Source organism: Cryptotermes secundus, unplaced genomic scaffold (assembly GCF_002891405.2).
Source record: "Cryptotermes secundus unplaced genomic scaffold, Csec_1.0 scaffold181, whole genome shotgun sequence".
NCBI classification, from domain to species: Eukaryota; Metazoa; Arthropoda; class Insecta; order Blattodea; family Kalotermitidae; genus Cryptotermes; species Cryptotermes secundus.
The window spans coordinates 3,879,583-3,900,120 of NW_019723906.1; the positions used below are offsets into that span (position 1 = coordinate 3,879,583).

At 35.7% G+C, this 20,538-nt stretch overlaps 1 protein-coding gene across 2 annotated transcripts; it reads left to right on the forward strand.

The window, feature by feature from the left end:
- The first annotated feature begins 1,538 nt into the window (after window positions 1-1,538).
- Window positions 1,539-20,428, forward strand: LOC111862030 (ralA-binding protein 1). Of its 2 annotated transcripts, none has more exons than XM_023847084.2 (12): window positions 1,539-1,854; window positions 5,026-5,164; window positions 5,922-6,124; window positions 6,311-6,427; window positions 6,543-6,687; window positions 8,854-9,031; window positions 10,506-10,636; window positions 12,983-13,163; window positions 14,719-15,153; window positions 17,895-18,202; window positions 19,561-19,684; window positions 19,893-20,428. In XM_023847084.2, the coding sequence occupies exons 1-12, from the start codon at window positions 1,770-1,772 to the stop codon at window positions 20,001-20,003; spliced, it is 2,157 nt and encodes a 718-aa protein (XP_023702852.1). In that variant the 5' UTR covers window positions 1,539-1,769; the 3' UTR covers window positions 20,004-20,428. The 2 variants fall into 2 exon arrangements, with proteins under 2 accessions (XP_023702852.1, XP_023702851.1); XM_023847083.2 differs by having other exon boundaries at window positions 1,541-1,854; window positions 17,886-18,202.
- Window positions 20,429-20,538: the final 110 nt, after the last annotated feature.

Sequence of the window (20,538 nt, forward strand, 5' to 3'; positions counted from 1 at the left end):
ACAAATGCTGCAAACTACACGTAATTTCTGTAATTCTTTTAATATCTGGATTAATGTTTATGACCAGTACTTCAGGTAGGGGTGATTAATTGCATCTAAAAGGAATTATTTCAGCTACTCGTAAGTCTGAGATAAAATATTGCTTCCTTTTTCCTCTGAGCCTCCCCTCACCTGTAATGTCTCTCATCCCCGACATTAGGAACAACGATGTAGTTTGTGACAAGTCCACTTTTTACTTAGATTTGATCTCACAAACATATTTTATTAAGGGATTCAGTAAAAAAAAAATATAATCAATATCAGTTTACCTGTATGAGAATGTTTATAATCAGAACAGACCCACCTGCCATTGAAGTTTAAGTTTCAGCCAGAAGACCTGCCATCTTGACAACGTTTCTTGTGACTTTCTTCAGTTTTCCAGACAAATTGTGGGATATACCTTAATTAGGCTAACTACCTCCTTTCTGCTCTTACTGTTTCACCATTATTCATCCAATGCTGTATACTCTGAGCTATTGACAGTGTCTCTAAATAACCGATAATCAAAGCAGATGAGGGGACAATAAATCCATTAGGGAGATTTATATTTTCAGCCTTAGTACATATATATCTAACTGATACAAATACAAACTGAATTCAAGGCTGTTGTTTTGTGGATTGTGATGCTATGTGGAGTGTGTAGACATTTACTGACATTTTGGAGGAAGGTAGTGTTACCATATTTAAGGCAGAAAATAGAAAAGTAATATTTATGGTCACTGAATTGAGAACCGCAAATCTAAATAATAAAAATAATTCAATTTGTGTTTATTTACGTGCATACTTAACAGCACAGAGGCCAATAACAAAGTTGGCACGAGTACATAGAAATACAGATATAACTAAAAGACAAAATACAAATAGGACAGTCCATACAATGGCATTAAATTAATAATAATTCCAAGAAAAATTAAAGTTAGCATTAACAGGTGAGAAAATAAAATAAGTACTTTTCGAATGGTTGTTCTATTATGTGGTGAGAAAGGCAATACACATACATACACACACACACACACACACACACACATAGAAGTTAATAATAATAATCATAACCCAATTAATTCTTATTTATTCGTGTGGCAGTTCAACATCCTAATTCAATTCAGTTCAATTCAATTCATGCTTATTTACATACAACTTAACAGCACAGAGGCCAATTAAAAGGTTAGCATGAGTACATAGAATTACATAAAAATAATTTAAAAACAAATACTAAATTTGAGAGTCTACATAATGACAATAAATTATTAATAATACCAAGAAAAATTAAAGTTAACGTTAACAGGAGAGAACAATAAAATAAGACCACATACACACAAGTAATATTAAGAGTATCATTAACAAATATTATTAACAATTTTAGGTTCAGTGCCATTGACAGAAAGTGTTCCGATTGCAAATATGTCGAGATCTTTACCCACCGCGTTGGCAGCACAGGCGCACCGAGCAGAAGGACAGTATTTATTATTATTATTAATGATGATAATAATAACAATAACAACAACAACAACAACAAATTCGCGTACCTAGCAAATAATACGAAATAGACAAAAAAATGTTGTCCTAATGTGGCCAAGTGTCGCGTCTTCCGTTTCCATGGCAACCATAGATTAGTAAAAATGGCAGTGAAGTGTGGATTGTTATGGGGGTTGTGGATTTGTAAATAATGGGTATTTGAAGTGTCTTTTACGACGTTGTAAGAAAGCTGGAGTATAAGGGTTATAAAGAGAATGGAGTTCGAAAGTCCAGATGTAGAAAAGGATTTTCCAGGTCTATATGCTTCAGAATCTGGAAAGAAGAGCAACGAAAGTGATTGTACGTCTTGCATTTTCATAGTCGCGTATTGAATTATTTAATGTTATATTACATTTTGGTATGAATGTATATTCATAGCATTTGGAATGAATTAAATTAAATTTAAAGGGTTCAAATGATTACTCTAAAGAATAGAACCTGCTGTGAAAATACCTTTTTCTCTGTATCAAACATAACCTCAATAATGTAGGATTTGATGTTCCCACACCAAAGGTTGTAAAGAGTTCTGTGACTATACGGCGTCATATTCCAGAAGATAGAACTCATCATAGCCTGAATAATGTTGCTGTAATAATATCATTATCATTTATTATCATTCAACAATCCATACATACAACCATTTGGATAAGGAAATTGTTAGTTTTACATATAATTCTCATGCATATCTTTATAGTATACACTGTACCACGCTAAAATAGGGGGTTTGTTGTCTGAATAATATTATCTAGATCAAGTTACCATTAATTTCATTGTCTTTACACAAATACAACAAATGAATCAGCTATATGTTACATTTACACACTTGAAAAATCAAAAGACATAAATTCATCTACAAAATAAAAGGAATGTACAGCAAAGAAGATTTTAATTCCTTTTTAAATGAGTTAAAATTTTCCCTTTGTTTTATTTGATCAGGGAACTTATTATACAAACTAATTCCAACATTTATCACACTCTAAAAAGAGCTGTATTACAGTGCTGTACATGAAAATTTATTTTTTTTGTATGTTATAATTATGAATGTCCGAATTTATTTCCATAAAAGCCTTGTATTTTTTGATAAAGCATGTCACCTCCAATATATACAGAGAAGGCAATGTTTAAAAATTTGTGTACATGACGTGCGACTACTAATACCACTAATCACTCGAAGAACCCGCTTTTGCAATTTAAAAATGCTTTTACTTTCCCCATTCCCACCCCACAATAAGATACCATTTCTCATACATGACTCAGAATTTGAAAAATAAATAATTTTTATCATATATGGACTCATTATTTCTTTTAATATTTTCACCATATAAATTACTTTGCATAGCTTTGCTTTTAGAAATTGAGCATGACCGCACCATTTTAGGGTTTCTGTCATGTGAATTCCAAGAAATCTCAGTTCTGACTGATATACTATTTCTGTAATATTAAAAACTATTTGTGGTCTTAACAGATCTCTCCACTGTTTTGAATGAAATGACATGGCAGATGTCTTTTTAGTATTTATTACTAGGTTATTTTTTTGGAACCATATTTCTAATTCTTTCATAACGTTCATTATTTTATACTGAAGGTAAAGTTCATCTTTTCCAGTAATTAAGAAATTGGTATCGTCTGCATATAAAACCAGCTTTGCTCCTTGAACATTTTCTGTAAGATCATTAATGTACAGTAAAAATAAAAGCGGCCTCAACACTGATCCCTGTGGTACACCATACTTCACTTTCCTACATGATGAATTATAACTGGTTTTGACACTGCCGTCAGTGTTTTTTATTTCTACATATTGGAGTCTGTTTGACAGGTAAGACCTGAACCACATGTTTGGCACGCCACTTATGCCATATGAGTCTAGTTTCTCTAATAGTATATCATGGTCTATTACATCATATGCCTTTGATAAATAAAAAAATAATCCTATGGCATATAGGCCATTATCTAAGGTCTCCTGTATACTTTCAATAAAAGACTGTCTTGCTGTGTTAGTTGATTTATTCGTTCTGAAGCCATTTTGGACCTCTGTTAATATATTATTTTGAATTAAAAAAGCCATTAGCCTATTATACATTAATTTTTCTAATATTTTGGAAAAGGCTGATAAAATGGATATCGGTCTATAGTTTTTAATATCATGATATTCCCCTTTTTTATGCAGAGGTATCACTTTACCTAATTTTAATCTATCTGGGAAGATGCCTGAGCTCAATGAGGCATTGAAAATATGAGCCAGTGGTTTTCTTTACATAATTTATACATTTTTTATAAGATATTCTGGTATCTCGTGATATCCTTTACCTTTTAGATTATTTGTTACACACTCCATTTCATATTCAGTGACTGGATGGAAAAATATGGTATTAGGGCAGCAGTTTATCGTTTGTTTCTGCCACTGTGTGTTTTTGTTATTTTTGTTGTTTTGACTTAAAAGGTCATCAGCTATTTCAAGAAAGAAATTATTTAACATATCTACCACACTTTGCGGATCTGTTATTATTTTCGTACCGCTAAACTGTTGGATTTTTTTACCACCCTTACATGACTTACCAACTTCATTTTTTTATTAAATGTCACATAGCTTTCATTTTATTTTGAGACCTTGAAGCATACTTATCATATGCTATTTTTTTTTTTTTGCTTCTTTTATAACACTTATAAACCTTTTTATATGTGGTGATATATTCCAGCATGTCCCTAGACAGATTAAGCTGTTTTTAAAACCATTTAACAGTCTCATCCTTTTACCAGAATTTCTTATACCTTGGGTAATCCATTTGTTTTTCCTTGTCATTTTCATCTAAACAGTCTTTTTTGGAAATGCTATATTATAATAAAGGATCCTGTCCATAAAATCATTAAAACTAGCACTTGCATCTGAGTTTGAAAAACTCTCCTGCCATAACTCCTTCTGCAATAAATAATTAAACTCCTGGATACCCTCACACCCAAAGACTTTTGGAAGTGATTTAATGCCATGTAAGAAATTACATGTAAGATTTGTGTCCCTAAAACTGCATGAGCATTGGAAGAAGACCCCATTGGCTTCTTTGTTTCTTTAGTTTCTTGACCTAAACTTTTCCTGGAAAGCATAAAAAAGCTGTGATGTGACAGGGGAGCATGAATTCGTGTACTATTCTGAAATTTAAAATGCCTTCCTGGCTTTTGTCTAACAGGTATATTTGCAAAATATGATGACCAGTTATCTGTACTTGTATTACGTAATTAAGAGTCATTTGTATGAGGACATGCCCCTAGCACTACCAACATCACCATTACCTACAGGACTGCACATGACATTTAACCCATTTTACAATTTCATCAGCAAATGTTCCCAAGACACTATCTGTCCTGTTGCTTATTCTGATGAATTGTATCAGAGTGTCTCAGGGATGTGCCAAAAGTTTGTTCCAATTTTTTAGTTAAACACTGCTTGTTACATTTTTCCTTTAAATTCTTACGCAGTCAGTGATGATGCCCATGACCGGCCTTCTAAAAAGGACCTACTCATTGGCAAACGTAAGGACAAAAAGGATTCAAAGAAAGACAGAGGTTATGCAGCTTTGGAAGGCGAGAGCTCTCCTGAAGAAGACCCAGAAATGAAGTTAGTGTCATTGAAATCAGTTCAGGTTTAGCAATGGGAATGATTTCTGTAAACAGCTTTTCTCTTCTGTTAAATTAGATTTCATGACTTATGTCATTTTCATCATCATATACCTTAACAGAGCTAGACAAATTAAGGGTTAAAAGGATTAAATCAATAAGATTTTATAATTAAGCCATGTACAGTATTATGGTGATAAGAGTGATATATGTGGCCTGTTGTACATGTCTGTGCATGTTTTATATTTTGTACATAAATGATGGTTATTGTGAAATGGATGTATCCTCGGATTTACATTGTATGATCAATTATTTTATTATAGTGTTACCTAGCATAGTGAGTGATACATTATATGTGGCCTATCATAGACACATGTATGTTTTATACTTCGTGATATCCAGTCGGAATTATATTGTATGGTTAAATATCTTATTATTATTTTGTTATCCAGTATAAATGATGACGGATTTTATATCTATGTACATAGATCTCTGGAAGACACATTAAATATGAATATGAAAAAGGGTGGCTTATTTCATCCTCAGCATCCATCTTTTCCAATAGTCTTGGTTTAAGTACATGTCAAAGTCACTGTCTGCTAATTGTATTGTATTTAAGAATTTCATTTAGGAATCTCTTGTGCTTTTAAAAACGCACGATTCATTCCCATTGTGATTTATCAAATAACCGCCATAAGATTAGGAAGGAGCCTCGAGATGTAACTGAATATTAACATGAAATTTATGACTCTGTTTAGGAGTCCTTCAAAGTCAAAAAAATCCAAATCATTCAAGTTTCCAAGCAAGAAAGAGAAAAGAGAAAAATCAAGAGAAAAGGATGCTAAAGAAAAGGAGAAAGAAGTTGAGAAGGAAAAGAAGAAAGAAAAGGATGGAAAAGTTAAATTAAAACTAAAAGAACGGAAGAAATCAAAACATATGGAAGATTCTACAGAAGTTGCAGGTGGGTCTGGTTCATTTCTGTTTCTTCAATTTGAATCACTTTCTCAGTAAATTTTATTGGCAAACTCTGTGTTTCAAGCCAAATATCTGCAAAAATAAGGTTGTGAATGAAATTTATGTGTTTTTGTTATGTCTGCAACCACATATATAATATACACTAAATGATTTTCTTTGTCATTATCTCTAGATGAACAGCCAGTCTTTGGTGTTCCATTAGAACTTGCTGTTGAGAGAAGCCATTGTCATGATGGTGTATATATTCCTGTCATCGTGCGTGATTGTATCGACTTTGTACAAGAACATGGTATGTGAATTGTTATAAGCCTGTGTCTGTATGTGTATATATATATATATATATATCTTCAAAGCCTTGCAGTTTTTACATACATTCATTGTTTTATGTGCTTTTTACCCCACAGGCTTGTACACGGAAGGTGTGTACAAAGTATCAGGCATCAAGTCCAAGGTGCAACATCTTAGGCGACTGTACAATCTCCGTGAAGCTGTTCAGTTGTCAGACTATGAATTACCGGTTGTCACAAGTCTTCTTAAACAATATCTCAGGTTACCTTCCTTGTTTATTTAATTTGGATGAGGGAAAAGGTGATGATCCTTCCCAAAAAGACTACAGAATATCTTATGTATTTTGCCTTTTGAAGATTACTATCTTGTGAGATGTAATGCCATGTAACTTGGTAGATATATACAGATACAGATATATATACAGTGCATCCAGTTCACAATGGAGACTGAAACTGAAGGCCACTTCCCCTTCCTGGATATAGATATTTACAGGAGACCCGACGGTTCCCTGGGCCATAGAGTGTACCGCAAATCCACCCATACAAAGCTGTACCTTAACGCTGCGTCCCACCACCACCCTTCCAACAAGCAAGCTGCACTTTCCACATTGGTGCACGGGGTAGAGCACTGTGTGATCAAGACAGCCTACATGCGGAGTTGGTGCTCCTGAAGGATGTATTCAAGAAGAACGGATACAACAACCGGCAGATCCACAGAGTTCTCAACTGTTGGCCCAACATCAGCCGGCCTGAAGACAAACTGCTCTTAGTCGCCTTCCTTCCCTATGTCGGGACCACATTCAACCATATCAGCAGAGTGCTATCCCGGCACAACATCAAAGCAGTGGGTCTGCCTCAAAACAAATTATCCAATTTCCTCCGGCCGGTTAAAGACAGCCTGGGCCTAAGGACACCGGGTGTATACAGTATCCCATGCGAGTGTGGGAAGGTCTATATTGGGCAGACAGGCCGCTCCGTGGACATGAGGTTGAAGGAGCATCAGCGGCACATCTGTCTTGAATAACCGGACAAGTCGGCCGCAGCTGAACACAGCATCGATCTGCGACACTGCATTCAGCTTCAGAATACCTCCATCCTCGCCACCAAGACCCGCTATATGGATCGCATCATTAGGGAGGCAATTGAGATTGAACTGCATCCAGAAAATATGAACAGGGAGGGGGGGTTTTGTCTCAGCACGTCTTGGAAGCCTCTCATCTGTTCTCTTAAAAACNGTTCTCACGGTCTCTTCGCTTCCAGATTTCTTATATTTTTTCTTCTACCCTGAAGATGGAGGCGATACGTTCTTCCGAAACGTCGGTTAACACCACATATACACGGTGCCAAATCCCAAAAGACTACTTGCTTTATATACAGATACTTAGGAGGAACCAGATGTGCCCATCTTTAGGATTGAAGAAGCTGAAGAAGGAGAAGCAGGTTACCCAAAAATGTTGGTATCTACCAGATTACATGGCATCATATTCCAAAAGACAGTATCTTCATATAGTCACTGCCATGAGAATCTTAAATCTCATATTAAGGGACCAGACATTGTGGTCAAGTGAATAGCACTCCCGTTTCATATTGATGAGGTTCTTTATTTGAATCTTAGCCCAGAGACTAACCAACACAGAGATGTTTGTGGGTTTCCTCAGTCACTACAGGCAAAAGCTGGTATGGTACTTCAAAATAGGCCATGGTCATTTCCTTCTACATCATCTCCAATTCCTCATTCGCAGAACATCCTACTAATGAATTCTACATAACCTGTACAGTTAAAGAATTTCAATTAAATAAATTAGGAATCAGTCTTTGAGGGAGGTAAATGAGATTTGAGGTGTTCATGGTTGTGTAGGTTCATATTGTGATTTTCTTAGTTATGACACCGTTTAGTCTGGTAGGTTAATTAGTACAAATGTTTTGAAGGAACATGCTGTCCTGAAGATGGAGGTATGTCGTTTCTCTGAAACTTCTGCACTCATCTACCAGAATGGACTCTGTCAAGACCCAAGCAACCACAATGTGAGCGTGAACTTAAAAGTTTTATTTCAGTAGCTTAGAATATAGCGTCAAATAGTGTGATAATTAGTGAGTAACAAATTTGAAAGGAGATGGAAGGAGTAATTTGAGGTACTATCATGGCATTATTCTGGAAGGACTGGAGAGAACTACAGGAGATCTCAGTCAGTATAGTCAGTGTCATGGCCGAGATTTGAAGAATGCACCTTTCTAATACAAGTAAGAAGATTAACCTAAAGATGCTGTTATGGTGTCATCTAATGCATGCTAATTTTTGTTGTGCTATGACTTGAGCTTAAGCTATGTTCTGCATATTGTGCATTATGGCTCTATATATTTCAGAAACTTGCTTGTATTTTGACCCTACACTTGTGTGCTAAGTTTAGAAAGTTCACTGTTAACACAGAGAACTGCCAGAGCCTATTCTTACCTCAGAGCTTCTGGCAAGGTTTGAAGAGGCTGGAGCTGAAAAAGAAATGGCAACAAGGGAATCAGAACTTCATAATCTGTTAATGCAGCTGCCAGCATGCAACAGACAGCTTCTGGCATGGATTATGCTACATCTTGAGAACATAACTGTACATGTAAGTTTGTCAGCAAACTTGTGAATTAACCTTAAGGAATGTATGAAAAGTGCATAAGATTTACTAAATGAAGAAAGCAGTTGTCTGGGACGTGGCACCATGTAGATGTGCTTGTACTGGTTCTCACGGTCTCTTTGCTTGCTGATTTCTTATTTCTCCTACCCTGAAGATGGAGGTGATACGTTCCTCCGAAACATCGGTTAACACCACATCTACACGGTGCCACATCCCAGAAGACTGCTTTCTTCAAAGTCACGGCCGTGAAAACCTCAAATCTTGCAAGATTTGTAATGTTACATATTTTCACATGTTCAAACATTTTTAGTGGGAAAAGTTGTAAGTGTTCCAGTAGTGTTGTAATAATTAATATTTTTATTGTTTTGGTTTTCACAGTTTCTCATTTAAATCCGAAACACGTTATTATTTCTGGATGTCATGACCCTCAATAGTGTTTGCTGATTGTGTGCAAGCTTGCATGAGCGTATGCGATATAAGTGGATTTAAAAATGCATCAGAATCTATGGCTGTTTGCACCTGGAAAAAACTCAACTTAATATGTCAGCCTAAGAATAAGAAAGCCTAACATAAAAGAAAAGAGAGTCTAAATCACACCTCAAGAAAATAACACAAAACAACAATCTCATAAACAAAATACTTGCATACTCAGCAAGAAAAATCAAAGCAAACCCACCCGCACCATACTCAATATTAAAACCAGAAACCAATTCAGACTCACCTTCAGCAAAATCAAAAGGAGCATGATTGGTCTCAGCCAAACAAGAATTAACAAGAATTCAGAATTACCTTGACTTGTCCTATATCATGTACAATGATCTACAGTGACGAAATAAATCAATCAATCAGTCAAACAATCAATCAATCAATCAATATTTAGCCTGGAGTAAGATTTATTTAAATTATACATTATTCAGCTTATAGAGACCCTGACTCATTATGGATACAATTTTAAAATTAAGCTATGACAAATGGTGTGTTGGAATGCAACAATATGATAAAATTGTATTTGAGCATGTGAGATTATAAAACAATGCAAATAAAGTGGCTTAGTCAGAAGAATAAAATATTATCATTTAAATAGACTTTGCTGCCTGTATACCGTTATACAATGTTGCAATGTTAGACATGTCACAGTAATGGGGAATTCAGTCTTCTGGGACATAATGTCATGTAGTCCATTGAAAGTCAAGTTGATTTCAGTGGCGGACTACACAGCATTATATGGGTTAGCATTCAATGGACTATATGGTGTATATGATATCCCAGAAAGTAGAACTGCTCATGATCACCAATGTGAAAATCTCAAACCCTTCATCTTAAGGCAGTGTATGTTGAAACTTTATTTCAAATTAGTACTGTGAATTTCTTCCTGTATATCTAAATGTTATTTCCTTTTCTGTATAACAGTTTATGTTATGACCACTTGGGAATAATGTAAGTAACTAATATTTTTCAGGAAAAAAACAATAAGATGAATGCGCAAAGTATAGCTATCATCTTAAGTCCAGTTATCCAGATGAGCCATCGACTGCTCACGGCGTTCCTCTGCCATTGCAACTTCCTCTTCCCAGATGTGAAGCTGAACAAGTAAGTCTTTATATTTGCTGTGTAAACACAGAAACATTTATTCACTTTGCAAGTAGAAACTAATTTCTTTGACTTCACAGGCACATTCCTTCAGTTTCAGGGTTACCTCACAATTGAAATTAAACATAAAAGCTTACCTGGAAAGTTATAAAAATAATCCAGTAGTTCGGTCAGGTTTAGTATTTGCTGCTCTTTTGGTTCCTTTTTTATTTGTTCTTTTCATCCTTTTTTATTTGTTCTTTTCACCCCTTTTAATGAGGAATTTGTCCCCTTTCCAATATATACAGTGAATGACCTCAAGTTTGTTTGAGTTGTAAATTTAGACTGTTTTTGTTTTGTACAGTGACAGTTTTGGTGAGAATTATTTGTTGTGCCCATTCAGAAAATGAGTTATCAGTGGATGTATTTTGGGGGGGGGGGAAGTACAAACACAAATTTAGCCAAAGAAAGTCAAGGTTATTATAGATTAAAGCAGCATAAGTCATGGTTCAAGGAAGGTTATTGAAAACTAATTTATCCAAGGAAAGAAGCCAAACTACAATGGTTACAGGATTCAGGCCAAATAAATAGAGTTAATCTGAATAATATATGACATGAAGATTGTAGACATTTCAGGAACAAAAAGAGGAAATTCCTGAAGTACAAAATTCTTGAGTAGATTAACAACTGTTGGCTTCTCAAGAAGAACTCAGCTCCATGTAGTTTGTTTGTTTGTTAGAGACACTAGAGTTTTTAATGTAGGAACTGTGGCAGGCCATATTTTTATTAGCCCAGAAGGTCTTTCAGATATGTCCTTAATGGTTTTGTATATGAAATTCAAATAGAGATTATTCTGAATCTGTTCAAGGATATGACCAAACCCTAAAAATGTATTTCTGTCAGCTGATTTTATGATAGGTCTCATCAGCATTAAAATAACAAAAGAAGCCTCTTTCTGTCATATGGGACTTTTTATGGGCAAAGTGGCATTAGGGTTTTTATGTGAATACTTCAGTTCATGGAGTAGGAAGCAGTTGTGACCTACTTCAAGGAAATATCCAGGAATTCACCTGGAACAACTGAGGAAACCCACAGGAAACCTGGAAACATTTCAACCCATTAGGACTGAGGCAACCTGCTATGCCATACTGAGTATCAGGAATATGGTATCAACAGTTGAATAGAAAGTTGATTAGTGTAACATGTCCTTGTGCTGTGTATTTTAAACAGTAATAAAAATAAACCAGTGATAAGACATTCTGAGCCATTTTAGATTGTAACTGATTTACAGCCATTAAACATCATTACATTATTAACATTAATTATATATTTGATTTGTTTCATTCTGGTCCATCACACTATTCAGTTATTCAGTATTAGAAGGGGTGTGTTTCCCCATGCACCGCGACTAGTAGTCTATTTTACATCCCCCTTTAATTTCTACTGTCGCCATACCCTACCGGTACTGGTGCTCACTATCAGCCCCTTTCTGCCAGTGAGGTCGGCCCTCTTCTGGCAGTGGTACCCGATAACTTCCCCATCTACTGGAGGCATTGGAAACTCCTTGGGTGGGAAACTTTTTGCCTAATTTTGCTCAGAGGTCTCCTAGAGACATGAGGATCTTTTACATGCTGTAAATCTACGACACGGGACCCATGGTTTAAAATCCCTCCCGGAGGACTTGTTCCCTGAATTTTTCAGCCCTTAAAAATTCCATGACCTCCGCCGGGTTTGAACCTGCGTACCTTGAGTCATGAGGTGGGAACATTACCCCTAGACTACGGAGGCCGCTTCCATCACACTAACAAATTACAAAGACAAATGAACTCCGTCCAGTGTGACTATTGGTGGTTTTACTACTTGAAAACTTAACGCCCTTACATGTTTCGGTCCTTAAAGACCATCATCAGAGGGAACATCGATACTTTTTTGGAAACTACTATCGCAATGGGTGTTTTGAGTGTTAAAATACATATACATACAATGTTTGTAATGCACAATGTATACAAAATCCAACTTTTCCACTACTACAGCAGCTGTCTTGGTATATTAAAGTTTTTAAAACTTTGTTATTTAAGTTAAAATTTATAAACCAAGTAGGTTCGTGTCCCTTCTCCTATTGTCTTTCTTGAAGGGACACTGAATTCCATAATTTGTTATATACACTTACATTCCATCTTCTTCAAGGACTCATTTTAGTAGTGTTCTGAATTTTCGTATTTCACTTCATTGGTTTTATTAATTTTATCCACAGACTAAATGCTATTCTGGCATTATGTAATGCAAAGCTGTAGGATATATGTGCTTGACCTCCACTGTGTCATGAGGATGATAATGCTATCTTGGTTTGCTTCCCTTCTGTGTAAGATATGAACCACCACTAACAGCAGGGAGTCCTCTCCCAGACACTCCAACTGGAATAGCTGATCAGCTTAGGAAGCAGGAGTCACTTCTCAACCAGATCCATAAGGAAATGAATGCCGGCTTTGTCTCAAAACGTAAGGAGGAGCAGCTGTGGGAGGTCCAGCGAATCATTACCCAGCTCAAGGTATTATAGAAATAACAATAAGACAGAATGGCAGTTTGACATAGTAATTACATTGAAAATGTCAAAAAGTCTGCACATAAATGTACGTTCTGTCAAAATATGTCAAAATTATGTTATGGAATCTTTTCCAGTTCAAAGAAAATAAAATCAGATTTTCTATATATTTTTACTAGTGCTATGGTGGCAGAACTCAAATGTTCGCTATTGCTAATACCAAAGCCTGTCATTGGACACATGCACCTAACTCAGAACCTATATCTGCGAGTTCCATTTTAATATTATCCCCCCAGCCCTTTCTTGGTCTTCCAGGAGGGTTTACAACCAGAATTCTATGACTTGTAATGAAGTAATAAGACAGATTCAGAACCCTGTTCACAGGAAACAGAGATTGTGGGAATTCAAGTAAATGTTACTACTTTCTCTTGTCAGCAATTTTAATGAAATTATTATTTTATATTTTACACCACATATTATTAGCAAGTAGTACTGACTCCTCTCAGTCACATCGTAGCTGCAGTAAATCTGTGAAGTGAAAGTGCATCATATGTAAACAAATAGTAATGTTTTATCGCACAAGTTTTATTTTGTGGTAAAAAATACAGTTAATAAATGTGAATATTTTTAACTAGTATGGATATTAAGGAAATACAACTTAAAAAACATTTACAAATAAATACCGCAGCATATAATAAAATATGGACATACACATGTCAGTACTGAAGCAGATTGCACTACCCTGACACGTCTAGTTGTACAAAATGTTTGATTTGTGAAAAAGGCAATTTTTTTTTTTTGGAACTTATTCCTACCATTTTATTTGATACATTCATGGCTTCTCTCAGTCGACTGCAGATTGTAATGGCAATTTCCTTTGCATAGGTGCTCACTCAATCATATGGTCTTCCTGATGTACTGTGAGGATAGAGGAAATCCACACAAAAACATGTCTTCTGTTGTTTTTCCCATCTATACACTTCCTTTAACATTTCTTATGTTTCAGTAGTATCTTTTCCAGTGTCGGTATAAATTTAATGTTCATTCTGTCTCTAATATTTTGTCAAACTAATGTGAACCACTTCACAGAAAGACGCTTACTGCAACTACAAAATGAAATGACTGTAATTACTGCTAGTTACAACACTTCATGTTTCATATTCAGTAAATCTTAGGTTTTGATCTTGACCTGGAGACCAGCTACCTTGATTAAGGTTTTCTGGGTAGTCCCACCATGAAAATACTGGGATTATACCTCAAATTAGTCCATGACTGCTTTTTTCTACAACCTCAATCACTAGTTGTAATATAATTTAATGCTGAATAATCTTAGCAATTGAAAACATTATTAAATACACCAAAAATAAATAAACAAGCCACTGTTGCTGGTTCCTGCACAAAAATAACAATCTAGTTAGTAAATTTTCAAATTTTATAACAGCTTCCATTATTTACGTATGTAGTATTTGACTGTCATTACCTCTTTCAGATGTATTGAAGTCACATAAAATTAACATATTCTTATGATGTGAATGTTTCCAAGTAACACATGTCATTGCAGAGGAAGCTAAGAACAGTGCAACGAACACAGGAGATGAGTCAGAATCAAAAGAGTCTGGAGGATGAATGCAGCTGCAGACCATATGATGACGAATTCCACATTGATCTCACTTTGCAAAAAGCTTCTTCCTGTTCTGAAGATGACACTGCAGTAGGTACAGTCAGCGCAGCAGAAGTTAAGCCAATGGCAGATGACTCAGCACACGAAGTGTTAAAGCCTCCATCTCCATCTTCAGCAGAGTTACAGCAGCAGGAACAACCCCAACCACAGCCATCACAGCAGCAACAGGAAGTCCAACAGCAACCTGCGCCACCTCCGCCACCACCACCACCACCACCGCCGCCGCCACCACCGCCACCGCCACCGCCACTAGCACCATTACATGATGGTGTGGATAGCCCACAGGATCCAACAGAGAAAATTCCAAAACAACAGGTGGATTATTACCAGTGAACTTACGTTATCCCTTTTTCTCCCCTGTCTGAGGTTTACTGTACATTGCTCTGAGTACTGTATTTGTTCAAGGTGGGATAGAATTTATTTTTGGTTTTGTTTGCTGTCCACTATGCAACAGTGTTAAGATTTAAAATTAAATCATTTTGAAATTAGTACAACAAGGTGGGATAGTAACATTACATAACATAAAATATTTCCATTTCAGAATGCACTTCAAGCACATACTTTCTTCCTCTGTATATTATGCATCTTATCATTCATTGGTGAAATATGGAATAATATATTGGGGAAATACATCAGACAGTCATAAGGTCTTTGTTATACAGAAGAAAATAATAAGAATAATGATGGGAGTGGGCCCAACTCATACGTGTAGAGATTTATTTAAAAAGCTTGACACTACCAATCCCATGTGTGTATTTGCTCTCATTGATGACATTTGTTGTTAATAATTTGGATAAGTTTCAAACCAATAACTTTGTATATGTGATTGGTACCATAAGGAATGACCACCTTCGCATACTTTCAACACATTTATCATCCTATCAGAGAGGGGTGTATTATTCAGGCGTCAAGCTATTTAATACTCTGCCGTCAAATATCACACTTTTAAAAAATGATAAGGAGCAATTTAGGTTTGTTTTATGAAATTATTTGCAAAGTAACACATTTTACTGTATTGATGAATTTGTCGAGTATGCAAGGGGCTCAAAAGTTAAAGTTAATAAATGGTCTGTGTGCGTGAATTATACATTGTTGAGACTTGCTTGTTGTAAGTGTCGTAGTATGTATGATGTCTGTTTTTGTTATGAATTTTAATATTTTATAATGTAACTGTTTGGATGATACGGCTTGCCAGTGTGTGTGGAATGGCAAGGTGTGAATTTGATGAATTTGACAGTTTTTTCCATGACCTATGTGTGTGTGTTGTCCTGACAACTTGAGCTATCTGTGTTAGGCCTGATTATATATTTCACTGGACCAAGGACGAATGATGTGTAGTCATCATGAATTTGTAATATGTGACATGTTTTATATCCATCCCTATGGGGAGATGATTGGATCCATGAAGTGAAAAATAAATGTAAATGTAAATATAAATGTAAACACTAGTATTTGAAAATTTTGAAAATGCAGTTTTGCTGCATCTTGCAACAAATACTTCAATATATGAGCCAGGATGGCTTAGCTAGTGTAGTGATTAGGCTAGACAGCTGGGCAATCAGAATTCTATCCCCATCAGGGACTCAGATATTTGTTATCTCCAGTGTACAGATTGGCTCAAGGCTTACCGAGCCTGCTGCCCTTCAGTGTGGATAGGGGCTTATGCCTCTGCTCCATCACACATTGTATGGGCGTGGTATTCAATTAAGCATAGGAACAACATTATTACTTCAATTTATCAATGACAAGTTTCCAAAGCTTCACAACATTATGTAGAATGTTGATCAGAAACAGAGCAGTGTGATAGGTTCTTCAAGATACATATTTGTGATGAATGCACCAGTCTGATTAGCAGTGTGCCACGAGGCCAGTGAAACTGCAGAAATATAAAAAGAACTTTTCTGCATTCAGTAAAAGCTCAATATTTTGCTTCCGGTTACATACTATAGTGTTTGTTTCATATGCACCAAAATAGGGAAGTGGGCACATTCATTGCTCAACTAGAGGTTCTAAAAGTTTGCCTTTGTACATGCAACACTATGAGACAGGAGAATGTGATTATGTAAGGAATACCAGGTTGTGCAGTTGCATTTCTATATGGCCTAACTTCTGGACCAGGTTTGATTTGTTTCATTCTGGTCCGTCACACTAACAATTACAAATATAAATCACTCCGTCCAATGTGACCTGTAAGTTTTTTACTACATGAAAACTTAACACCCTTACATGTTTCGGTCTCTGTGGACCATCTTCAGAGGGCAAACATCACTACAAATAGGAAACCACCATCACATAAGTTGTTTAGAAGTAAAGTACGTACACTTATATGCTACAATACATAGTACACAAAATTGAACATTTCACAAACACAGCACTTTCCTGGGAATGTAAAGTTTTTTATAAAATTGTATAAAATTTCTTGATGCTAATTAAAAAAAATTTTTTTTTTTTTTGATTGTCAATAATTAAAATTCGTAAACCATACAGGCTCGTGTTTGTCCTCCCATCGTCCCTCTTATATGGGGCAGATATTGTGCTACCTGGCTATCTTGATGTGGAGGTTCTTTATATTGTCCAGGCTTTGCTCATGGCTGCTGTGCTGTTTTCACTGTTCACTGTGAAGATGGTCCACAGAGACTGAAACATGTAAGGGTGTTAAGTTTTCATGTAGTAAAAAACTTACAGGTCACATTGGACGGAGTGATTTATATTTGTTCTGGACCAGGATTTGCGACTGTTACAACTAAATATTAGAGATGGGTTTATATTTGCATTGGTTACAAAGTAGTCTGTGTATCACATGAGAGGAACACAGAATAAGTAAGGAACTGTCATTTCTGAAGGTGTCAATCCATGGCTTAAAAGAAAATTGCGTTTGTCTACTGGAAAAACAGTCATTTATATTTTAAAACTATTAACAATTGAAGAATATTGATCTAGTTATATGGGAGCCATTTCTGAATGAGGATATGGTTTTTCAGTATTAATTTTGGTTTTGTAAACTTAACTCACTAACATTCACTTTTATTTGTTGGCACACTGGATAGGTTCAACAGGATCAACTCCATTCCCCTAAAGCTCCTCCTGCCGGTGATATTGACACTGCTTCACCAAGCAAGAGTGAAGATTCCAGTGATGATGCAGATGTGACTGAGGTCTTAGAGCAGGCATCTACAAGTGACAACCCTCTAGGACAAGAAGAAGAGTTGCAAGGACTCTTACAAGAAGAAAAACTTTTGCTGTTGGAGCATCAGGAATTGCTAAGCCTTCAGGCAGATCTGCAAGGGAGAGTCCAAGAGGAACGGACTGAGATAAAGAGGTTGAGAACAGAGCTGGCAACTGCAAGATCCCAATACAGTTACAGGTAATGATAATTCTGGACTACAGTAAAACCTACTTTAACCCTTCCGCACCGACATCCGTGTGCTGCACCGACTCTTTAAANGGTGTTGAAAGAGACTTGAATGTATTTATGCTTCAGAAGGATTTGATTTTTCGCAAGTACTTACTCAAACAATACTGCATAGTGTTTTCCATATATAGTATGATCCTTATCATATAATGTAGATATGTACACTATGCTCTTATTGAGTAGTACACAGTTACAGGTCACTCATTTCATTCTTTTTGTTGTACGTTCTTCCAGCAGTTCATCAAAATATGCTGCACATGTATGATCAGATGTAATTTATTGTTTGTGATGTGGGTGATCCTTTTCAGATAAATTCTAAGAAGAAAAGTGTTGTACATATTTAATTTGCTTCTCTTTTTGTGTTTTACATGAGGACAGAGATAGAGCCACTCTTCAAAACATAATCAGAATTGTCGTCCTCGTCGTCTTTATCCTTTCCAGTATTAGGCTTATTGAGACCCATTACAGATACTACAAACAGAATGCTTAAATTGTTCTGTAGGTCTCCCCAAACTTCTCTCCCCTTTTGGTTGATATTTTAAGATTTTTTTTCAGATGAATAAATCCACTCATCCTGTAAATATATTATTTCCAATTTTGTCTGTGTTTTATCAATTATGTTATTTGTGAAATTTGTAATTCTCTATCAGTTTCTTCACTTCATTTGTGGTCTGAGAATGTGTGTGTTCCACAGTCTACCTTGTGGAATGTATTTCTGCCGATATCTTTTTCATTGGTTTTGTCATGTCCATGATTAATTACCGTAATATAATGTTGGTCTGCTGATCACAGTGGGCATGTAATCTAAGGCATGAAATATCTTTGCCCAGTCAAACACTGGGATTGTGGGTTCAAATCCCACTCAAGGTATGAATGTCTTTCTGCATTTGTTTTGTGTTTGTGTTGTCCTGTGTAGGTAGCGGCCTTGCGACAGGCTGATCCCCAATCCTAGGAGTCCTACCAACTGTCTGAGATTAAGGACCTGAAGTGAAACAGAGCGTTTCATGGATGTCCTATGCTCCAAGTGAGAGCAACATAATAAGAAGAAGAAGAACAACAACAACAACAGCAACAGCAGCAACAACAACAACAAAAACATTAACAACAACAATAATAATGATAATAATGATAATAATAATAATAATAATAATAATAATAATAATAATGTTGTTGGTCTAGCATTTTAAAAAATTTGTAGTGTATTCTTGTATGTCTAGAACTTAATGATGGAAATCATTTTTATAATTTTATAGTTTAAGTCACAGACAATAAATGAAGTGCCATAATAATATTTTATATATTTGTTTTAGGGGATTTGATGAAAACAGTTCAGAAGGTAGCAGTTCACCATCACACTCGGAATGTAGTGATGTGGATGATCCTTTGCTGGGCATACGTATTGCAGAACTGCAACGTGATAATCAGTTATTGCAGGTCTCACTTTATCTTATCAGAATATTGTTAAGACTGCTAGAAATGTTACTACAGGAAAAACAGTGGTCAGATTCTAAGAAATGTTAACTTACAGTATATCAGTGTTATTATTGCCAATCCTGAGTTCAAATGTACCTTGAATAGCAAGGAATAGGATGAACACAATGTGAATATCTGTTAATTTTTATTATTCATATTCTTTTTGCAGGAAAAGAAATCTACTCTTGTGCGTCGCATCATGGAGGAGCGAGAGGCATGCCTGCACCTTCGTGTCCAACTCAGCTTGCTCCATCTCTCACAAGAATCTAAACAGTTATGAGTTCGATTCGTGTTCCAAAAGTGTCAACTTCTTAAATTTTGTTAATCTTTACTGTGTTTAATGTTTTCATCACTTACTTGGAAATTGATGTGTCATGTATCATATCTGTAGTCTCTGCCTATAATTTACTTTGATAATATGTGTTATTGAGAGATACCAGTAGTCAGCAGTGTACAGAGTTAAATAAGGGATTTGTCTGGTATTCAGATAGAGGTGCCATTCCCATATCTTATCATGTAATACTTCAAATCAAACACACAACTTAGTCATGCATGATCAGAAAGTGGATGTGATACAAGGAAGAGTGAAGAACTTTGCAGAGAGATATAAAGTCTTCACCTGTGACGTTAGAGAACTGTTCATAATGTTAAAGTGTACACAGTGTATTAAACGCTTCTGTTAATATATTGTTGTTACTACTACTACTACTACTACTACTACTACTACTACTACTACTACTACTACTACTACTACTACTACTACTACTACTACTACTACTACTACTACTACTACTACTACTACTACTACTACTACT